This window comes from Xenopus laevis, chromosome 2S (assembly GCF_017654675.1).
Source record: "Xenopus laevis strain J_2021 chromosome 2S, Xenopus_laevis_v10.1, whole genome shotgun sequence".
In the NCBI taxonomy this organism is placed as follows: domain Eukaryota; kingdom Metazoa; phylum Chordata; class Amphibia; order Anura; family Pipidae; genus Xenopus; species Xenopus laevis.
Window position 1 is genome coordinate 138,568,015 of NC_054374.1, and position 23,115 is coordinate 138,591,129.

At 40.7% G+C, this 23,115-nt stretch overlaps 1 protein-coding gene across 1 annotated transcript; it reads right to left on the reverse strand.

Annotated features, from left to right (window-relative positions):
- Positions 1-4,390: 4,390 nt before the first annotated feature.
- Positions 4,391-21,911, reverse strand: sp1.S (Sp1 transcription factor S homeolog). The gene is made up of 6 exons (XM_018250155.2): positions 21,725-21,911; positions 20,570-20,652; positions 13,907-15,329; positions 9,122-9,290; positions 8,146-8,345; positions 4,391-6,134 (listed from the first exon to the last, which is right to left on the reverse strand). Exons 1-6 carry the CDS (start codon positions 21,729-21,731, stop codon positions 5,818-5,820), a joined length of 2,199 nt encoding a protein of 732 aa, XP_018105644.1. The 5' UTR covers positions 21,732-21,911; the 3' UTR covers positions 4,391-5,817.
- Between the last annotated feature and the right edge of the window lie 1,204 nt (positions 21,912-23,115).

The following is a 23,115-nucleotide window of genomic DNA, read 5'->3' on the forward strand; positions in this document are numbered from 1 at the left end:
GATGACATCACTAGTCATCGTTTCTAAGGATATAATTTACAGGATATTCATGGCTTGTGTGTATTAGAGTGTTTTCAGAAAGCTATGAAATGTGCCTTCCCCATCATAACAGAACCGTTTTTAGAAAAGCAGATGGGCCCATGCACTTTCAAAAATACAGCACGCACTCTTATCGGCTTCTGTAAAAAAAATATCCTGTTACAGAGTCTCGTGGGAGCTAAACACAGTTACCCTCTAGATCTACAGTACGAGCGCCTGTCCAACATACCTTATGCCTCTCCATTGCAGGACTAGGGATGATCCGAAAGGAAATGAGGCTACAATCTTGTAGAACTCTTAAACACTTTATTAAAAAATGAAAATGTAATTGAGTTTAGAAGTGAGTTATAAACTACAATAATTGTTTTCTCTGTACAAAAAAGGGGGGGGGAAAAAGAAACTTGCCTTTAAAATGGTTTCCAACATTATTACATCAATTCATTAAAACAAAAAAAGAAAATCAAAACATTATAAAACAGCTTTTATTTAAAGGTGTATTTGTTATTGCCAGTGTGTTAGAAAGGTTGAGGCACTGTTATAATGTTCCCAGAGATTGTAAATCTGCATTACGCCTCCCCCCAAGCTTTGTGTCAAGCAGAGCGATCACGAACTCCACCTGTATCTCCCCCACCCCGACATGGAGACTAAGTCACACATGGGGTACATGCTCTTGTTTACTTACAAAAAGAACAAAAAAAAAATAATAGTTATCATAATTGAATCTGCTTTACCAACCACCACATATATATATATATATATATATATATATATATATATATATATATATATATATATTGCTGGTATGTACCCGCCCTTTATACTTGAAATAATAATCTCCATTTATATATATATATATAAAAAAAACTTCCTGCTCAGAAACAGACTGATCCCCGTTGAAGAATTGCAACTTACGGAGCGAAAATCAAATGATTCCAATAGGACAAAGTAAAGGCTGTTGACCAGACACTGCTTGTGGATAGTGGAAAACTCTAAAATCGACATTCCCAAATACCAAATTCTCCCCCCTAATGAAAGGGCCACAGCTTGCATTTGTCACAGTAGTGTTGGTACGAACATGAAAGAAAGCAGTTGTCGATTCATGTTTAATTAGGTTCAGGAAACTGAAAACAAAAATGTGTGGGAATAACGAAGTCAAAAACCTCTCCTATTGCATTAGTATTTCACTGCTACACTAGGGGACAGATAAGTAAATGTTGAGTTCAGATTTTAATAAATAAAAACTCACCCACATTCTACTCATTCCTATGGGATATTTAGAAGGATATTTATCAATGGGTGAAAATTGGAACTCACCATTTCATAAATACGCTTCCAAAAATCCCATAGGAATGAATAGAATGTGGGTGATTTATTGAAACCTGAACTCACATTTTGATAAATCTGCCCCTAGGAGTATGGTGAGTTGCTTCTGCGCCATTACTTGCCATTCTCCCCTAAATATTCTGCAGTTCTCCGGCAGCAAACCCACCACTGAGAATGACGTACTAAAACAGCTTTGGAAGGTTCGGTGAGAAAGGAAGATGCATTGTGATATGAACAGATTGAGCTGAAAATCTAAACATCATGATAGGCTAGAAAGGAGTCCATTCAGTTAAATGTAGCAGGTTATTTGCTGGTATTATTCAGAGAGGCTTATGGAACGTACGATTGAGCAGCCCTTCTTCTCCAATTAAAACGTTGCATCACGACTTTCAAACCAGCCAACATCACCCCTCATCTCGTAACATTATTTTTGTTCAACCAGACCAATGCTGGAGGTTACCCGAGAGTCAACCCTGAAAGCCGAATTCTTTGGGGGTGAAGTTTAGTTGTAGAAAAGTGATATATGTAGTATCAGCTCTCGGACGGAATGTAAAGTAATGGCAGATGAAGCGTTTAACAAATGTACAGTAACCATGTATAGACCAGGGAACAGCCTGGACCCTGTGGTTAAATTTCGCTCAAAATTTCATTAGCGAGTGTCTGTGCGGTAATTGCCAGAACCACGGGTGCACCAGCAAGATCAGATCTTATGTTCGTTTATGGAGGGGTCAATTCTAGTGTCCACCCTCGAGCTACAAGTCGTATGGGTGTGTCGGACATTACTCTTAAAGGATGAGTAAACCTTAAAAATAAGTGAATGTAAAATGGATCAGGGTGCTATTCTAAGCACTTTTGCAATGTACATTCATTTGTTATTTAGTTTTAATTCCAAGATATTAAGGGATACATGTACTGTTAATAGAAGTGAATTTTGATACAACATTTTACCACCAGTCTATAGTCAAGGAAGTTGTCCGAGAGAAAGAAAGGGGCTGCTCTGATGTTATTCTGCGTAGGAAAAAAAATTAGAAACCTTTCTCAAATCTTTCCTAAGCAGAAGAACATCAGAGCAGCCTCTTTCTTTCTCCACTACTTGGTGGTCAGACTGGTGGGAAAATAACCAGCAGGCGGCACGGTTGTAACAAAATTCATTCATTTAACAGTACTTGTATCATTTAATATCTTGGAATTAAAAAATAAATAAAAAATGAATGCACATTGTAAAAGTGCTTAGAATAGCAGCCTCATTCATTTTACATTCACTTATTTTAAGGTTTACTTATCCTTTAAAGCTGTAGCATCTTTTTCCCAGCAGCAAAACTGCAGCGTGTTACTGAGAATAGCCGCTAGTGAACGGCCTGACACATTTCCCTTCTCCTTTCCATTGATGACTTCTCGTTTCCCAATACGTAACAAGACACAACAGTACGAGACCACGTCAACAAAAACGGAGAGAAAAATGTATTCACAGGCTCTGTATAGAATAATCTAGACGTTGAATCAAATTCGCTACTATTACTTTACCTTGTACAACAGAAGTCCCACTTCAATCGTCAAAGCAGAGACAAGAAGAAAACTGGATATATTATCCTAAATTAGGAGTGGAAAAATACGTTTTCATTACCAATTTGTTGCATAGCATTTCCAATGTCACTGCATTGCCTTAACACAAGTTCTAACGTACATTAAAAAGAAAGTTTAAGATGTGTATGTCTGTTTAAGCAAGGGCTTCTCCTAAATAAAGGTTTCATTAGATCTTATAATCCTTATTATTAAAGGCACAGTGTTTCATTAGCATTTAGCAGGACGATCTGGAACGAACAATCAGATTTTTTTTTTCCCCCCCTTTGGCCAAGAGAACCCATCGTTCTAGATGATCAGAAAGAGCTAACAATCAATATATAAAACACTATATCCACCGCCAAAGCAACAGGCTTTAGAATTCATATCTGCAAAGCAATTAAGTAATTTCCAACAGCTGCACCCCCATCACGTCATTCATAACCAGAATACAGAATGCAAAACATCCCCCCAATGGTTATGGTGCATGGGTAGCAAAACTGTATAAAAATACATTTCACTTAATGGCTTATGTATAGGCTACGCAATATTATATAAAAATAGGTAGCAGGGAAGTCCCAGCGATTGCAGTTTCCAAAATAAAATATATATATATTATTTACAGTAGCAATTTGTATAAAAGGTCCCTCTCCAATGCCAGTGTGGGAGAACAAAAACTAACACTGGACAAAGCTACGGATTGAATTAGTTGATTAACAAAAAGCTGTAAGAAAAGAGGTTACATTCGTTAATGTGCTTTGAGTCTATATATTTCAGCACGTCTGGAAGCGATGGGTGTGATTATTACTCTGAGCAGAGGCTTAATGAATCTGCCCCTGAATCCATGATCATTACACCGAGCAGTAACAATGAATCTGCACTCAATCTATGGAGTGCTATATATTATTTGGTAGTTATGTTTAGTATTTAAAGGAATTGTTCAGTATAAAAATAAAAACTGGGTAAATAAATTTGCTGTGCAAAATAAAAAATGTTTATAATAGTTAGTTAGCGAAAAATTTAATGTATAAAGACTGGAGAGACTGAATGTGTTCAGAACACTACTTCCTGCTTTGAAGCTCTCTTGCTTTCAGCTGATTGGTTACCAGGCAGTAACCAATAAGTGACTTGAGTGGGGGGGGGGGGGGGGCACATGGGCCATAACCGTTGCTTTTGAATCTGAGCTGAATGCGGAGGATGCAAACTCACTGAACAGTTATGGTCCATGTGACCCCCCCCCAAGTCACTGATTGGTTACTGCCTGGTAACCAATCAGTGGAAACCAAAAGAGCTGAAAAGCAGGAAGTAGTGTTCTGGCTATTATGTTAAGACATCCAGTCACTCCAGCCTTTATTAGGGATGCACCGAATCCAGGATTCGGCCGAATCCTTCTGCCAGGCCGAACCGAATCCTAATTTGCATATGCAAATTAGGGTCTGGGGGGGAAATCACGTGACTTTTGGTCACAAAACAAAAGTAAAAAATATTTTACCCTTCCCATCCCTGATTTGAATTCCGCCGAATCTTTCGAGAAGGATTCGGGGGTTCGGCCGAATCCTAAATAGTGGATTCGGTGCATCCCTAGCCTTTATACATTACATTTTTGGCTAACTATTAGAAACATTATTATTTTGTACAGCCTATTTACCCAGTTTTTATTTTTATACTGAACTGCACTGGTTAAACAAAAAAAAAAAAAAAGGGAAAAATGGGGGGGGGGGGGGGGGGTAGAAAAGTCCCTCAAGCACTCACTACCAAAAGCAGATTCTGGATGGTCACTGAACTGTTCTGCAGATGTAAACTACAACATGGCAGCCCCAAACCAGCGGACTACTCATGCTATTTAGCACTGAACCATAAATCATACAGTGCCTAGGGTTAAAGAGTCTATCCTAGCCCAATCATTAAGATATAGATTTCTGATCAGTCATGTGATGATGATGATGAAGATGATGATGGGGGGCAAAGATTCAGAAAGAATATATGGAAATCTACCGTATGTCAGCATTAAAGCATCTACTAAGAGATCCAAACCTTTCTTGTTCAATGGGAATGAACGTTGAAGAATGAGAGATGGAAGTAGAATACAGTTACACGTCAAAGGCTTCCAACCACTTTCACAACTGCTCGGCAGAGTAGAACAAGTTCATTAACTTAGAAAAAACACTAAGGCTACGCAGTGACCAAAGCAACTTTTGGTCTAAGCATTTGTTATATATAGATATATGAATATAAAGATTTTTTGGCATTTGTATTTCATCTGAACTGAGTTTTATAGTTATAGTATCTCTGTTTAAAAAAAACAAAAACGTATTGCATTGATAAATCAGTTTACCAAGGCATGATGGCTAAGGGTGGTACCTTAAGTCTTTGCTTGTAAAATACAGAAAATATCAATATTATATATATATATATTTATATTAAAAAATAGATGAGTTCTGAGAAATGTTTGCCGTCTTCACACCAACACAAAGAAACGGTGGTACATGTGAGCACCAGAATAGAGAGGCAGGATATTAACCCTTGCAAGGACAAACAGTGATGCCCATGAAGGGGGCGATAAGTAAGGCCCATTTTGCCCAGAGCTGGCATAAGCATTCAGCTGGAAATATCCTGGTGAAATATACAATGCAGGTGCGTTTCTGTGGAGGACAAAGGTCTCTCCCAGTAACTGTGTGTATGAATAATCAGTGCTGTTAAAGAATGGATTACAACAAGGCGGAAAAAGTTCCATCAAGGGTAATGTGAACTGGCACACCCTTGCACTACCGTACAGGAGAGTTTAACCCCCCTCTTTTTGGACCCATTGTCATTATGTTACTATAGACCTACCCTCCCACCCATTCCATCACACTTATTTACGGTCAACAAATAGTCCTTCCAAACCACTGGATTTCAGAAGCCATTGCCACTAAGATTGATTGACTGAAGATCTGCCACTTGCATGACGTTGATACCGCTGCTCGCCAACCGGGCGATGCCCTCTGGAGATATTGCTTCCATGGCAACCATGTTTGTAGTGATAAGGGCCTGGGGGGTTGGAGTTGAAGCAGCACTGCCATCAGAGCCCACTCCAGTGTCCAGGTTTACGGTCGTCATGGTGACAGGGCCACCCTGGCCCTTCTTATTCTGATGGGTCTTTATGTGCTTGGACAAATGATCACTCCTCATGAAGCGCTTTGGACACTCGGTGCACATAAACTTTTTCTCACCTGTTTCATAAAAGAGAGGATGGTTTTGCATCAATGTGTTACTGCATCTACAATAAAAAGGAAACTACACAACGCAAACAATAACAGTGTATGGTGGTTTAAATGCGAACAGATCCGTGCCTTTATTTTAGGAAATACCAAATGTTTTATTGTACTTTATGGAGTACTTCATTGAGTAATTAACAGCTGTTAAAGTAGAACGAAAGGTTAAAACCAAGTAAGCTTCATCAGAAAGGTCTACATAAATACACTAGTAAACCCTCAAAGTAATGCTTCTCATCTGTCAAAATCAGACTTCCTGTTTTAAGCTTAAACCTCCAGGGCTAGGGCTTGAGCATGCTCAGTTTGCCCCTCTGCCCCTGTAAATGTATAATTTCCTCAAAAAACAAATATGGAATAAAAATATGGTAATATGTAATTGAAACAATAAAGAAGGTTATTGATGTTCAAATAAATGAACAGACAGCAAGCTAAAATCCCCTAATGTTACTTGGGCTTCATGGAAAACAAAGACTCTGGTTGGGGGTGGTGTCAACTGTAGTTTAAGAAAACAAAATTGACCAACCACCCACCCCAGTGGAGGGAGCTTCCGGTTTGTTGCTCATTATGCACAACGTCAGATGCTCATTATGCAAATGTGCTCTGTGCAACATGGACGCTTCCACCGTGAGCTTCCCTCCTGGTGTGGGTGTTGTAGGACTGGCATTGGCAATTTTTCAAAAAACAAAAATGAAGTTAGTTATTTATTTATTAAAATCTTTAGAAAGAACCATCTCAGTTTTACCTTCAAATAACTAGAGGAAACAAATTTAGATCCTCCGATTAAAGGGGACCTGTCACCGGAAAAAAATATTCCAAATCCTATTTTATCACGTTTGTCAAGCTTTAATTACACTATAAAAATTTGAATCTTGTTTCCATCAGTCTGGGAACTCAAGTATAGCAAGCAGGCAGAAACCATTTTGTGGACACTGTTATTAAGACAAGCCTTGTATCATCTCAGAAACTTTTTTGTGCACCAGAATGGGGGACCTGATGTCCATCCTCATGCCCTGGCTACACAATTAAATGGTGAAGAGAATGTGGGTAGTGCAATCACATCTAGTAAGTGCTGAACGGAAAGTGAAATAATTGCCTGCCCTGCCTCTACTTCTAAGGCATAGAGGAGGGGCAGGCAATATTTGATGGACAGCTGAGTTTACAAAAGCTATGAATACTTTAATAAAACAAGAATTTGGATTTCATGTTTAACTTGAAAAGGACTTATTATACAGATTTTTAGGTCTGGGTGATGGGTCCACTTTAAAGGGGTGGTTCACCTTCACATTAACTTTTAGTATATTATAGAATGGCCAATTTTTAAGCAACTTTTCAATTGGTCTTCATTATTTATTTATCGTTTTTGAATTATTTGCTGCCTTCTTCTGACTCTTTCCAGCTTTCAAATGGGGATTCACTGACCCCATCTAAAAAACAAATGCTCTGTAAGGCTACAAATGGATTGATTTTGCTTCTTTTTATTACTCCTCTTTCTATTCAGGCCTCTCCTATTCATATTCCAACCAATGCATGGTTGCTAGGGTAATTTGAGCCCTAGCAACCAGATTGCTAAAATTGCAAACTGAAGAGCTGCTGAATAAAAAGCTAAATAACTCAAAAACCACAAATAATTAAAAATGAAAACCAATTGCAAGTTCTCTGAGAATTTCACTCTCTACATCATACTAAATGTTAAATTAAAGGTGAACAACCCATTTAATGTATTGCTCCCTTAAGAATTTAAATTAAAAAAACCCTGATTTTGTATTTTTTATCTGAAACTTGAGATAATTGTGTACTTATACAGGTATTGCTTCTGCTTTTACAAAACATAAAAATGAATATCTAGAGGAGCCAAAACACAACAGAAATGTATCAGATAAAACTGGAGCATCGATATGTACAATGACGAAATTGTTGATTGAAATGGAATACAGTACATGATACTTGTACATTGGGTATATGGACCTACCGGTATGGGTGCGCTTGTGTCTCTGAAGCTCATCGCTACGTGTGAATCGTTTACCACAAAACACCCAAGTACAGACAAAGGGGCGTTCTCCTGTGTGCCAGCGCAAGTGTGCACGTAAGTGAGAAGTCTTCCCATACACTTTTCCACACCCTGGAATGTGGCAGATGTGCTGCTTCTTTTTCCCTGGATCCCCCGAACCCCTAACAAAATGGAGACATTCCAGTTACAACATGTTACAAGTTAAAATGTAACATAAAAAGCCAATGTATATGTATTATGTATATTTAACAGTTCAGTGTGAAAATAAAAACTGTGTAAACAGATAAGCTGTGCAAAATAAAAAATGTTTTTAATATAGTTAGTTAGGCAAAAATGTAATGTATAAAGGCTGGAGTGACTGGATGTCTAACATAACAGCCAGAACACTACTTCCTGCTTTTGAGCTCTCTAATTCTGAGTTAGTCAGCGACTTTAAGGGGGGCCACATGGGACATAACTGTTCAGTGAGTTTGCAATTTGCAGCTCAGATTCAAAAGCAACAGTTATGACCCATGTGGCCCCCCTCAAGTCATTGAGTGGTTACTGTCTGTTAACCAATAAGTGGAACCAAGAGAGCTGAAAAGCAGGAAGTACACTGTTACACTGTTTTTATTTTTACGCGGAACAATTCCTTTATGGTGGCCACACACAGGCCCTAAAAGCTTATTGGCCCGTGTGTGGGGCCCTCTGATGGGCAGGGGTAAAAATACTGTTGGATTGCTAACTGCATCTGTTCGTTGATGCAGTCCTGCAATCTGAACGCCCATTATGAACCGATCTTTGGACCCTAGGGCTCACGATTGGATCAGCCCGATATCGACCACCTCAAGGTGTGCATATCAGGGAGGGATCTGCTTGTTTGGCGACCTCTATGTGTATGGCCACCGTTAATCATAAAACATGGGCACTGAACTCTAAATTCAGATACTGGTCTTACCTTCCCTCGCCTTCTTTGCAGTATGGACAGGTGCAGGCCTCTCTACGCATCCTGCGCCCAGGTTGAGGCTGGGGGTCTGGACTTGTTTCACCCTCTTCCATAGCAGAGTTCTCATCATGGAGCCCATCAGCACCTGCAGCATGGATGCTCAGATGGCCACTTGCATCCCCTGTATAAAAGGAAAAGATAGATATTATATACACACACATACTGCATTTTACAGGAGTTACCATGCTGTCCCTATGTCTAGATTATGGGACTGTGCCAGGAAACAACTTAGACATAGACTATGATCATTTCCTTAATGGTTGTAGCAAATACTTTTCATAATTTGCAAGGACTGAAGCCACACAGACACGAAGGGGCAGATTTATTTAGGGTCAAATTGAAAATTCTAATTTTTTTTTCAAATTGTGAATTATCCAAACGCGATTCAAGTTTTAATTCGAATTCCGAGATTAAGCACACTCTAGCCCTTTAAAATTTCAAATTTGACTATTCGCCACCTAAAATCTGCGCGTTCATGTATAAGTCAATGGGAGACGTCCAGGGACCAATTTAGACATGTTACGACTATTGATGTGCGGGTCGGGAAAAATCCGAATCGCACCCGCCCGACTTCCGGGTTCCTTTTATAGATCTGCACCCGACCCGCCGCTGATGTCACAAAAGGGGCAGGGCACGCAGCTGTGCGTCTATTAAAACAGAAGCTGGAAGTCGGCAGTGCAAGGTGGTGGGCGGGGAGAGCAGGAAGAAGAGCTCAAGCCGGACCGGTCCGCCACCCACGGGTATCAGGCCAGCCCACGGGTATCAGGCCAGCCCACACATCACTAGTTACTTGCCTTACTGAAAGAGTTTTTTTTTCTCCGAAAAAATTTCAATCGAGTTTTAGCTATTACATTTTTTTTATTAAATAACCCCCCAATTGAATTTTATGTATATTTGAATTTAATAGAGTTAAAAAACAAAAAAAAACTCACATGAATTCGAAATTCAACCTTTGATAAATGTGCCTCCACATATTTGTTCCAACAGTCTGTGTGAGCCCATTTTTATACCCGTAATATTCGTAAGGGGGGACCTTGACCTAATGTGGTTTCATAGTTTGAAGGAATTGTAGGGCTGCACAAACGTATACTCTTAACAGTCCACTGATTTTACCATTTAGAACCCCATCCGTTTAAACAGATACCTACATTAGCAATCATGTGTTTCACGGATATAAAAATACAGATGGTACAGGTCAACTAGTTTGTGTTGCATACATTCAATTTATTGAATTGCATTTACATTTTTGCCTTGTTGAGAACCGGTTAAACCAGTGATATAGGTAGGACATAACTGGTTGAGTAAGGCTGAAGTCTGAACCAAAAAAAGGATGAAATGCCGGGGGAGGGTGGGGTGAAATACATGACTACAAAGCTCCCAGTCTGGTAACTCAGTCTATTTGCAGACATTTAAAAACATAATATAATAATAGTATGGCTAAATTTTAAGTGCATGAATTATTTCACTGTTAGTGGATAATCGAAGCTTACAGAGGAATCTGTTCATCTTAACTTGCAAACCAGGATTCAGATGTTATAATGTTCCTTTACCATACTTATATCTGCTGGTCTTTCTGAATGATCTATCCAGACAAAGCATAGCCGTTTCTGATGCATGGTTAACCAGGAGAATTCCCCTTCAGAAAGGCGAACAGCCAAAACGTCGGGGTAATTGCCATTCTGTGGCAAAAATATATGCTTCCTTTCTGGCGAGTATCTGTATTTGACTTAATTTGGGTGGTATGTATTTATGCATTGTAAACTTTTTGGACAGTGTTGCCTTATTGTGTTTATGACAAAATTGATTATTTTTTGTGAATGTTTAAAATTAATTACCGTAAATACGATTTTTTGCTATACCACCATGTCTGTTTATTCAGTGTTCAAGCCCTCTTCATTTATATTGAATCTTGTATTTTTTGCTATGTATGGGTCGCATATTTTGGGCCGATTGCACCTGTAAATAAACTATGTTAAACTACCATTCACTATTGGTACATCAAGAATGCAGCATCCTTGCAACACGATCTTGACAAACTGGCAATCTGGGCAGCTAAGTGGCAAATGAGATTTAATGTTGATAAATATAAAGTCATGCACCTGGGATGTAAAAATATCCACTTATACCCTTAATGGGACTGCACTAGGCAAATCCATTATGGAAAAGGACCTTGGAGTCCTTGTAGATGATAAACTTGGCTGTAGCAAGCAATGCCAGTCAGCAGCATCAAGGGCAAATAAGGTCTTGAGCTGTATTAAAAGGGGCATTGATTCACGAGGAGGGGGTCATTCTTCCACTTTAGAGCGCACTGCTAAGGCCCCATCTAGAATATGTTGTACAGTTCTGGTCTCCATCACTCCAGACATTATTGTATTAGAGAGGGTACAGAGAAGGGCAACTAAGCTGGTAAAAGGTATGGAAAATCTTAGCTATGAGGAAAGACTGGCCAAAATGGGGATGTTCACGCTGGAGAAGAGGCAGGGAAAACCCTTGCGTGTTTATTTGCAGTTGCACAACTATAAATAAACACGCAAGGGTTTTCCCTGCTTGAATCAACCGTGATTGGAATGGTCTGTCTGGGAGGGTGCCGATCCCGTGCACCAGGCGTTATCTACAGAAGGCCAGGGTGTCCAAGTGGGCCATACAATCAACCGGCAGTTAGGCAGATTAAAAAAAGTTTAAAGGTTTAACTTGATGGACGTGTCTTTTTTCAACCTAACTTACTATGTTACTATGTACATTAGAGTGCAGTCCAACATTAATATTTCTGCATTGTTGCAGCAGCGCCTGGTCAAAGGCAAAAGTCGAGCAACAGGAACAAGTTATTTTGCTCAGCCTATACACCAATGTCTATCATAAATAATCTGATATGTGCTTTAGGCAAGCATACATATGACTCCCTTAGAGCCCTAAGGGAATAATACTTGGCACAATGGATATCCAATACCTCTGCTGTTTTTAGCAAAGCATTCGGATTTAGCCTGGCTACATTATTTACTGTATTTCAGCTGTCTTTTAAGCACAAATGTACTTTGATCATGTATGTATTGATTTATGCTCTTTGACAAGATATTGCTTTACATTTATGAGGACATTCTACAGATCCGGTATCTTCTGCTTTATTTTAAAAATAAAAACTAAAAAATGATAGAAAAAAACTAGTAAATGCTGGTAAGATCACAATTATTCAACTGCCATTTAAGTTTTGAAGAGTTCTGGCTGTATGGACAGTAGGTCACCTAGCAGGGTCTTATCTAACACAGCTTGTTTCAGTGAGCAGCCTTCATTAGTTACAATGCTGCTTTTAGCTCTTGGACCTATAGGCAAGATGCTACAACGCTGCAAGTCTTAGGTGCATTGCCCATGGAACCTGCATATGAAGAATGCATAATGTACAGGTATAGGATCCATTATCCAGAAAAGGCCATCTCCTATAGACTCCATTTTATCCAAACAATCCAAATGGCTAAATATTATTTGCTTTTTCTCTGTACAGATATAGGATCCCTTATCCAGAAACCAGATATACAGAAAGCTCCGAATTACGGAATGGCTGTCTCCCATAGACTCAATTTTATCCAAATAATCCAAATTTTTAAAAATGATTTCCTTTTTCTCTGTAATAATAAAACAGTAGCTTGTTCTTGATCCCAACTAAGATATAATTAATCCTTATTGGAAGCAAAACCAGCCTATTGGGTTTATTTAATGAATTTCTAGTAGACTTAAGGCACGAAGACTGAAAGATCTGTTATCCGTAAAACCCCAGGTCCCGAGCATTCTGGATAACAGGCCCCATACCCATAGTAATAAAACAGTACCTTGTATTTGATTCCAACTAAGATATAGATATTGGAAACAAAAGCAGCCTATTGGGTTTATTTAATATTTACATGATTTTGTAGTAGACAAGTGTGAAGATCCAGAGCATTCTGAATAACACGTCCCATACCTCTATATGGCAAATTTCAGTTTTTCCCAAGTGCATCTGGTGAGCACTGATTAGTCTATGGCGATAATTCCTTGTGTCGCTGCAATTTAAACACATCACTAATGTGCTGCTAAACAGTACCAGGAGGGAAATTATGAACAAAAGAAGGAAAGAAAGAAAGACTGTCCTCATACAGCACATGGATCTCAATATTTGGAACTGTACAAAGGACTATACAAAGGAAAATGAGTTGATAAATATTTTCCCATTGAAATGACTGAAATTTGCTAGCAGTCAATAAAACGTGACAAGGCGTCAATGGAGAAGAGCCACGGCAGGAGCCTACTGGGGTCAAAAGAGCTGCCAAAACAGAACATACAAATAAAAGGGAAACTATACCCCTCAAACAATGTAGGTTTCTATAAAAATACAAACAGCTCATATGTAAAACCCTGCTTCATGTAAATAAACCATTTTCTAGTAGTATGTGCCATTTGGTAATCATAAACAGAAAACTGCCATTTTAAAAAATAAAGGCCGCCCCATGGGATTGTATGATTCATGGTGCACACGAACATACCATACATGTTAGGTCACATGAGCTAATTAACAGACACACTTCTTCCTGTTACAGTTAGAGTTGCAGTATTTCTGGTCAGGTGATCTCAGAGGAAAATGTACACTTACAGTAAATATATATTACAACTTGATAAGATTCTTTAATATGCCACTTAATTTGATATAATCTGTTGCTCAAGTATTCATTTTGGGGGTATAGTTTTCCTTTAAGCTCAGACAAGACTTACCAGTTGCATTGGTGATTGTTAAAGGTACTCCTTGAAGCTGGTGCACTTGAATACCCGAGGCTCCCAACGCTCCAAGATTAATGGTCTGCAGGCCATGCATGGATGACAGTTGAGCAGCATTGACGGTCACTGTACCAGCAGGCATTGATGTGAGAGAATTAGTACTGCCAGACTGCCCCAAAGAAACCCCCTGCATTGGAGCAAGAGTGATGGTCTGAGCTTGTGGACTCTGAACTTGCAGATTCTGCAGCTGTATGGTCTGCCAGGTAACTTGGCCATTCGGACCTACAGTAGGTGTACGTATAATAATTGGACCTGTGTTTGGCATGGTCTGAATCTGAAGATTCTGTAGGGCATCTTGGGATATGGCCTGTGTACTAAAGGCTTGACCGGACAGCTGAGCTGCCTGCAGAGCCTGGATTGTCTGCCCACTCTGGACTATTTGAGGCTGTATGAGAATTTGTTGCTGTTGCTGGTTCTGGTCACCGTCCTTCTGCTGTCCCTGCTGAAGGCTTCCATTGCCTTGTTGCACAGAGTCAGTAATGAAGCTTAGGTGGCCAGTAGATCTCTGAGATGTTTGGACCTGGACATTGGTGCCCGGTGTGCTGCCTCCACTGCTACAGTTCATAAGGCTCATATTACTTGGGGTGGTACTAGTGGAGAAGTTGTTGGCATTGGTATAGAAAGTGCCAAAGTTAGCCTGGGAAGTAGCCAACTGGGAGGAGCTGATAGCCACCCCTGAAGTAACTGGCTGAGAGTTTTCCTGAGTTCCAGTAAGGGTCAATGACTGAGATGTTGGAGTGAGGGATGTTGCATTCATGGGAAGCAGAGTAATGTTACCATTAAGAGCAACAGGGACATTAGTTAGGTACTGAGTCTGTCCTGACAGGACATTGTTGGTCAGACCCATGCCCTGAATAGGGACTGCTTGCTGTAATAAATTTGGCATTGTAAGTATGTTCCCTGTACCAGTGCGATTAGTGGTGATAATCTGCTGGTTAGTAGCTGGGATGATCTGCAACTGGCCTGAAGCATCTTGCTGGACATTGACTTGAGTTGGGGCAGTGGTGAACTGGAGCTGTTGTCCGTCAACTGTCTGAAATTGCGGTATGACTTGGTATTGAATGTTGGGCATCACACTCTGCAAACTGGTCAAAACCTGCTGATTTTGCACATTGGGTGCAGCAACCACATACTGTCCAGGGGCTATTGGGCGGTTTTTAGAAGTGGCATCACCTCCAGCTTGATCCTTGGTAGCAGCTGTAGAAATAATCTGCCAGCCATTTGCTGTCTGGGCAATTTGAGCAGTACTCAAATCCAATTCGGTTGCGCCCTGTTGCTGGCCGTTGCCATTTCCATTCTCGGGAGGCTCAATTCTGCTACAGGTGGCAGCCAACAAGGCCAAAGGAGAAGGCTGAGAGTCCTGTTAAAAAAAAGGGCTTGTTCAGATCAAGGATAAGAAGTTTACGCCAAATGTACTAAAATTAATTACCACATAACGTAAATTGACAATTCCTGGGGAAATGGCAAGAGCAGAATTGGGGATTATCCAGGAACTGGATCACCCAACCCTTTGTGTTCAGTGTATACAGCCATTTAAAGGGGTTGTTCACCTTCCAACACTTTTTTCAGTTCAGTTGGTTTCAGATAGTTTACCAGAAATAAAGACTTTTTCCAATCACTTTCTATATTTGAACGTTTTTCTAATATTGTGTTAAATCTAATTTTTCACCTTCTAAAGCAGCTCTGGGAAGGGTGGTCGCTGACCCTTTAAACTGTTCTAAATTGATACATTTAGTTGATACCTTTCTTATCTTTGTCCATGCTGAGCAGAATCCCTAAATTTCATTGCAGGCAGCTGTTAGAATTTAAACAATAGTTGCTAATACTCCAGAGATGCGGCTAAGAAACAGCTTTAACAAAGGTCGAATTAAAAAAATCGAATTTAGAATTTGATTTTTTTTATGGCCAAAACTGTCAAATTCGACTAGTTTTTAAAACTCAAATCTAATTCGATTCGAGTTTCGGGTCAAACCTATTCACCATATTTTAGGAAATTCAAATTTATTTATTTTTATAAATTTTGATTGGTCGAATTTTGAGTTCATGGGAGTTTGAGAGTTATGATAAAACGGTAAAACATAAAAAAATGTGATTGTGGCCAGTGTTATTTATTTTTTTTACTTCCTTAGTTTGCAGCACTTGTTTTAAAAGGCCTCTGGCTTGTCTAGATGCTGCTTTGCATATATTGAGGTTTGTGATGAGAGCACAGGTAAGGTTTCCTCTTGATGTCTTTTCCACGCAGGTCAGGTTTGTGCAAACAACACTACACCATGGAACACAGCAACTCCACTTTTGTGTCAGTCAAACCTTGCTGCAGCTCCTTTGCAGTCATATGAGCATTTGCCTTTCTTGCATGATACAAGCCTTCCTCTCTGAAAGCTTTCTTACTCTCCCCTTGACTTTCACAGTTCCCCTTAAAGGAGAAGCAAACCCTAAAGTTAAAAAAGCCATACCCTACATAGACCGCCTCCCCAGCCTAGCTGCTATAGTGGGCAAATGCCCCTAAGTCTTAACTTATCCCTCGGTGTAGATTCTGTCAAGTGGAGTTCACAGGCACCATCTTCATCAATTTGTGGGTCTTCTCCTGGCACTTCGGCAATTTCCGTGAGTTTCGGTGCATACGTAGAAGCAGAAATATGCTCAAACTGCCCATGCACCGATAGGGCACTTACTTCCCGAAGAGAACTCGTGAACTCCGCTGGACAGAATATGCACCGAGGGATAAGAAAAACTTGGGCCATTTGCCCGGGGTAGGAGCTAGGCTGGGGGCCCTGAGGAGGGAGTCGATGTAGGGTAGGGGTTTTTTAACTTTAGGGTTTGCTTCTCCTTTAAATGTCACTTCTTTATGACATCACTTACTAGTGCCAAATTGCAGTTAAACCTGCTAAAGTTTTGCAATCCTTTTATAGCCTGCCCCTGCTTTGTAGGCAATAATTATTTTAACTTTCATTCAGTTGCTTCAAGGAGCCCATGGTTGTTGATTGACAGCGCAAAGTTTGGGAAGTCTTGAGATTTTATTAAAACACCAAAAATGCAAGTGTTTTAAAGTAATGAAAATATCATGTACTGTTGCCCTGCACTGGTAAAACTGATGTGTTTCAGAAACACTACTATAGTTCATATAAAAAAGCTGCTGTGTAGCAATGGTGGAAATTGAAAAAAGTCTATATTGTACAGGTTAAATAGTGGATAACAGATAACACCATTATGTTCTACAGAGCTTATCTGCTGTGTAACCTGAGCCGTTTCTCCTTTTTCATCCCCCACATTGCTACAAAGCAGCTTTTTTATATAAACAATAGTAGGGTTTCTGAAACAAACACACCAGTTTTACCAGTGCAGGGCAACATTACATTATATTCTATTACTTTAAAACACTTTCATTTTATGGTGTTACTATTCTTTAAGCTCTGCAACCATTGTCAGGTTAAAAACAGTGCATCAACGGACAAATGGGAGAGGGTGCAAAATGTAGCACATGCCACAACTGCTATTTGTCTGTGTTCCTACATGGTATAGTTGCTGAAAATGTAACTGTGCATTAACATTGTAAATATGCTTTCTGCTCTGTAGTGTTTCACAAGCGGTTATCTGCTGACTGGCAGGTGCATCCTCCTATAGGTTATAGCTCACAGCCTGTGCAACAGACAAAGCTACACCTCCATGCAGGAAGCATTCTCTGCACTTAGTATCAGATCTGTGTGTAGCCTAAAGCATCTTTTTACAGCTAACTGCAAGACCAGGAGTATTATATAGTTTATATAGGACGGATTATATGCTGCCTTTAGTTTAGAAATACAGGTATTGGATCAGTAATCCAGAAAGCTCTGAATTACAGAAAGGTTGTCTCCCATAGACTCCATTTTATCCAAATTAAAAAAAAAAAAAGATTTACTTTTTCTCTGTAATTATAAAACAGTACCTTGTACTTGATCCAAACTAAGATACAATTAATCCTTATTGGAAGTAAAGTCAGTTTATTGGGTTTATTTAATATTTACATGGTTTCCTAAACAACTTAAAGGCATTATGTCATGATTTTTATTTCTAAATTACACTGTTTAGTGTAATGACACTGTTTACACTGCAGATAATTCACCCTACAATAAAAAAATTTCATTCCTGAACCAGTGTATTTTTTTTTAAATTTATATTGACATGGGTGACTTAAAGGTGATGCAATTTTATGTAAATGGAGAAGCTCATCTTGCTTGCTTTTCTTTTCCTTTCTTTCCTCTATCTTATGCTAATTGAAAATCAATAAAGAAAATTATAATATTGGTGTGTAGGCAGCCATCTCAGGACATTTTGCCTGGTCATGTGCTTTGAGAAAGAGCCAACACTTTAGGATGGAACTGCTTTCTGGCAGGCTATTGTTTATCCTACTCAATGTAACTGAATGTGTCGCAGTGGGACCTGGATTTTACTTTTGAGTTCTGTTCTTAGATCTACCAGGCAGCTGTTACCTTGTGTTAGTGAGCCGTTATCTGGTTACCTTGCCATTGTTCTGTTGTTAGGCTGCTGGGGGGAAATGGAGGGGGTGACATCAAGTACAGTAGTAAAGAGTGACTGAAGTTTATCAGAGCACAAGTCACATGACTGGGGGCAGCTGGGAAACCGACAATATGTCTAGCCCCATGTCAGATTTCAAAATTAAATAAAAAAAATCTATTTGCTCTTTTGAAAAATAGATGTCAGCACAGAATTCTGCTGGAGCAGCACTATTAACTGATGCTTTTTCAAATGGGCCATCATACTACAGAAGGCAGCCCAAGAGGTGAAGGGACTGGGGCTGTTCTCAATGGGAATTAATAGAGAGCTGTTATGGTGCCTCTCAATGGGAATATAGGAGAAATTTATGATCACAGTACAACACCCTGAAGTGATTCCCAAATGTTGTAATGGGGTGCCACCAACAAAAATACCCTTTCTGGCTGACCCAGCTTTCCCCACTTTCGAAGAAAGCAGATGTGTGTTAGTAAGAGAAGAAAGAAGTCCCAGCAATACTGCAGGGGGGTCATTGCCCAGGCATGTCAGTGTGCATGTATTCTCAGAGGGACTACAAGCAGCATTACTTATTTCACAATAATTTTCAATAATAGAAGGCATTACGGTATGTCTATAAAATATTACACCATTACATACAGATATGGGAGCTATTATACAGAATGCTTAAAAATCTGGGGTTTTCCGGATAAGGGATATTTTGTAATTTGAGTCAACATACCTTAAATCTACTAGAAATCATTTAAACCCAATAAGTGTGTTGCCACCAATAGGGATTCATGCAGCTTTGCCAGGATCAAATACAAGGTACTGGTCTATTATAACAGAGAAAAGGGTTTTTTTTTAAAAAAAAAAAAGAAAAAATAGGATTATATACATAAATGGAGGATGAGAGATGGCCTTTCTGTAATTTGGAGTTTTCTGGGTTATAGGTTTCAGGTATATGAAAGTTGCAGCTGCAGTATTTGCAAGACTTGTGGTTGAGAGTAGGGATGATATCTAACATAAAATAGGGGGCGCCAACGTCTGTGATGTCCTAAGGCAGCCAAACCATAGCTTCAAAACCCTGTATGGGGGAGGGGTGTTGGAAAAAAAAGACAATTATACCCACAATGGGTGTGTGTTTTAAAGTGATACTGACACTAATAAAATTATTTTCAAAATATTAATCTACATTAAAAGTTGCCTATGGGTCATGTTGATTGTTTTTCGCAGACAGTTCTGATTTTGTAAGTAATTATTACTTGAAGTTCCTAAACCTGACTGTTTTGCCAACCTGAATATCTCTTCTTAGCCGGTCAATTAAAGTTTCTAATGTTAATGGACTATTGCTGCACAAATATGGCAGCCCCCTCATAGAGGAACATCGGGGTAAGAAAGGTAATGTAAAAACATCACACAAATACTTTCATGGCAAAATTATAAATGGCATTCATAGACAATGTTATGACAAATACAAAAAAAAGGGTTATTTTCTGGTGTCCGTATCTTTAAGTGATACTATTGCTCAAATCAGAAAAACAACATTCTGTGATGACAGAGATTTAGGGGAATTGTCTTTTCAGCCTTTGGTACATTCTGAGCAGATTTATCCCTAAGTGTCAATTATGCTTGGTCCGATGCTCTGCTTTGTGCAACCACAATTTAGGAACCCCCCTCGGGCCAAAGCAGCCGACACCGCTGCTGAATTGAAATGAAAATTGTAGCTGCCGATGAGACTGAATGTGAATTTAACCCTTCCATTGCTGCGTTCCAGGCCCCACTTTCTGCATTAGCAACGGCACAAAGAGTGTCAGCATGTAAACAAACCAGCATGTCAAGGAGACGGAGAGAACAGGAGGGACAGGGCTGGGGGGAAGGGTTTCTGGAGCCTGCCCTAAGTGGGCAGTCAGGAACAAGGGGGGTGGGAGGTTTGCCAGGCAAAGGGTGGGAGGACAGCAAAGATTCTCAGAGAGAGAGAAAAAAAATAAAGCCTCACCCCCCTCCCCCCATGCTCATCCAGTGTACATGAAGCCAATGTGAGAGGGCTGGCTAGTTCCTCAGCATGGTCCCTGCCTATCTGTGTATAATGCAACATGTGTGGGTTCTTCCTACCTGCCCCTTCTGGATGAATCCACCTCCTCCTGTCCGGTTTTCGGACTTTATTCCAGGCATGTCATCGGACGCGAGCTCCTGATCTGCAGTCACAAACACAGAGAGAGAGTGAGTAAACATGTACACACACACATTACACAAGCTTACAACATGGCGCGGCCCTACTTCAGTGACTGCACAAAGCCCTCAGCTGCCAATGTAACACCAGAAACCTCCACTTTATACATCAGCTTCTTATTAACAGACTGATAAACTACAACTCCCACAATCCCCTCGACAGCACTCGGGTTGCCCTTCTAAAACCTCTCACAGAACAGCTGGTTTTAAGGCACTACTGCTGTTTATGTACAGCTCCCAGGATTCCCACCAGGCCACTCGTGTGATCTAAAAGCAAATAGGCTTCATCTGCCCTGGCCAACTCCACTGGTGAACTACAACTCCCAGCGTCCCCGCTCGAACGTCCCTCCCATCCACTCGATTTCAGTGATAACTGCCCGGGCCAAGGGCGGAGAATGGTTTCAGTGTCAGGGAACTACACATTTCCCACGGGCGTCGATTGACGTGGGACTGTGAGAGTTATGTGGGCACCAGAGGGTCGGCTGTGCCCAGAAATACCCAGAGCAGGTCGAGTTAGGAGGGGGAGAGGCTAAATCGGAACAACAGACGGAGGCCCGCAAGGTTCATAACCTAATATTAAAAGCAAAGTCAACGGGCTCAGTATTACACTTTAGGGTCACGTATTGCACTTTGACAATGTCACGAAAAGTACCGGCTACTACGCAAGGAGGGGCGGGGGGCAATTTTACAATTCTACCCCACCCACCGAGGGGGCAGAAAAACAAGGGCGGGAGAGGAGGACAGCAGGGAGGGGTTCTGCCGCCACCACCACCTCCCCAGATATAGGGAGAAGTAAAAAAGGGGGCGAGGAAGGAGAGAGAACGAAATAGTGAAGGCGGATTTCACTTTATTTCTACACCCCCCCACCTCCTCCGGTGGTACCGGCCGCACACAACATTCCACCGCGCGCGCCGAAAAGCCCACAAAGTGACCAGGGGGAGCGATCCCTTACACAATGTACGTGTGAGAAAGCGAGGGGGGCCTCACACCAAGTTTCGCAACCCGTGTTACCTCCCGCCCTTATGCCCGCTCTCTTACCACTCATCTTGTTTCGGGGGGCCGTAGGTACTTCACGCAAACCTCGGCTGACGATGGCAACCTAACCTGGCTGCCGCGCGGCGGAGACGGCGAGTAGGCGGAGTTACGGGCGGAGATCGACAGACTGCCTAACCACTCCCGCTGAGGGGCGGCTCCACCCGCCCAATGGGGTGGCGCGGTTAATTGCAGACTGACAGAGAAGCTTCACCAATTACAGATGGATTGACCCCGCCCAGCCACGGAGGTGGTGCGTGTGTGATGGGGGAGGGAAATGAAAGAATGTGGCGGGGGCGGTGGCTCTCCAAGGCTGAACCCTACCCAAGGTTAGAGTGATACTGAATTGAGCCAATCACAATCGAAAGAGGGCTAGAGGCGTTTCTTTAAGGGACAAATCAGACGAGATCAGCCAGCGATTGAAGGGTTGAGTTTGCATGAGAAGGCAAATGAAAGTTTGACCGGTCATTATAGGTTTTAGGCGCCATTTCCTGGAATTGCTTAAAGTTGCTCTTTAACTGTTTAAATTGATTCCAGGCGTCGGTATTAAATTGATAATCTTCATTCAGTATATTAAAATGGCCGCAGTCGGCTATGAAATGAGTGAGTGAAGGGGACATATCTCGTATAGATATTCAGTGCTATCAGATGTATGGGAGAGGCGCAGGATCTAGTGTGTGTCATATAACAGAGACACGGGTTAGATATGACTGAGCAGAAATGTAGGGCAGGTTTTCGGTTATAATAAATTGGAGCACAATATTTAATTGGAGGCAATACTCATTGAGTAACCAGGTCAGGGGAATATCCAATCATTGAAGAGGTTGTTTCCCATGAATTAATCTGATGTAGAGATTGATATTCTGACATTTGCAGTTTGTTTTATTATTTGTGTTTATTGGGTACTAATAAGTAGCAATAACAAATAATGGGCAGCCAAAGGACAGAGACACACAGTCAGATTCGGGGAGATTAGTCACCCGACGACAAATCTCCCTTCTTCGGACGACTCATCTCCCCGAACTGTCTTTCCGTCGGCTAGAATGAAAATTGCCGGAAGGATGGCAATCAGAGCGCTTCCTTTTCCTTGTGAGGCAACTTCGGGCGACTTCGGAAAACGGTGGGAAGGCATTTCAGGGAGATTAGTCACCCTGAAGAAGAGGAGTTTTGTCGCGGGGCCAATTTCTCAGAATCTGACCGTTTGTCTCACGTGGGAGGGCGTTTGTTTTTGAACATTTGAAAGCTGTCAGAAGAAGGCAAATAATGCAAAAAAAAAAATGAAAATATATATAGTGGATAATGTACCCCCTACTGTAATTTATAAAGATATAAGGCCGAGTGTATTCATACAGGTCATGGAACTCTGAGGTAACTTCTAATATCCTCATATTTTGCAA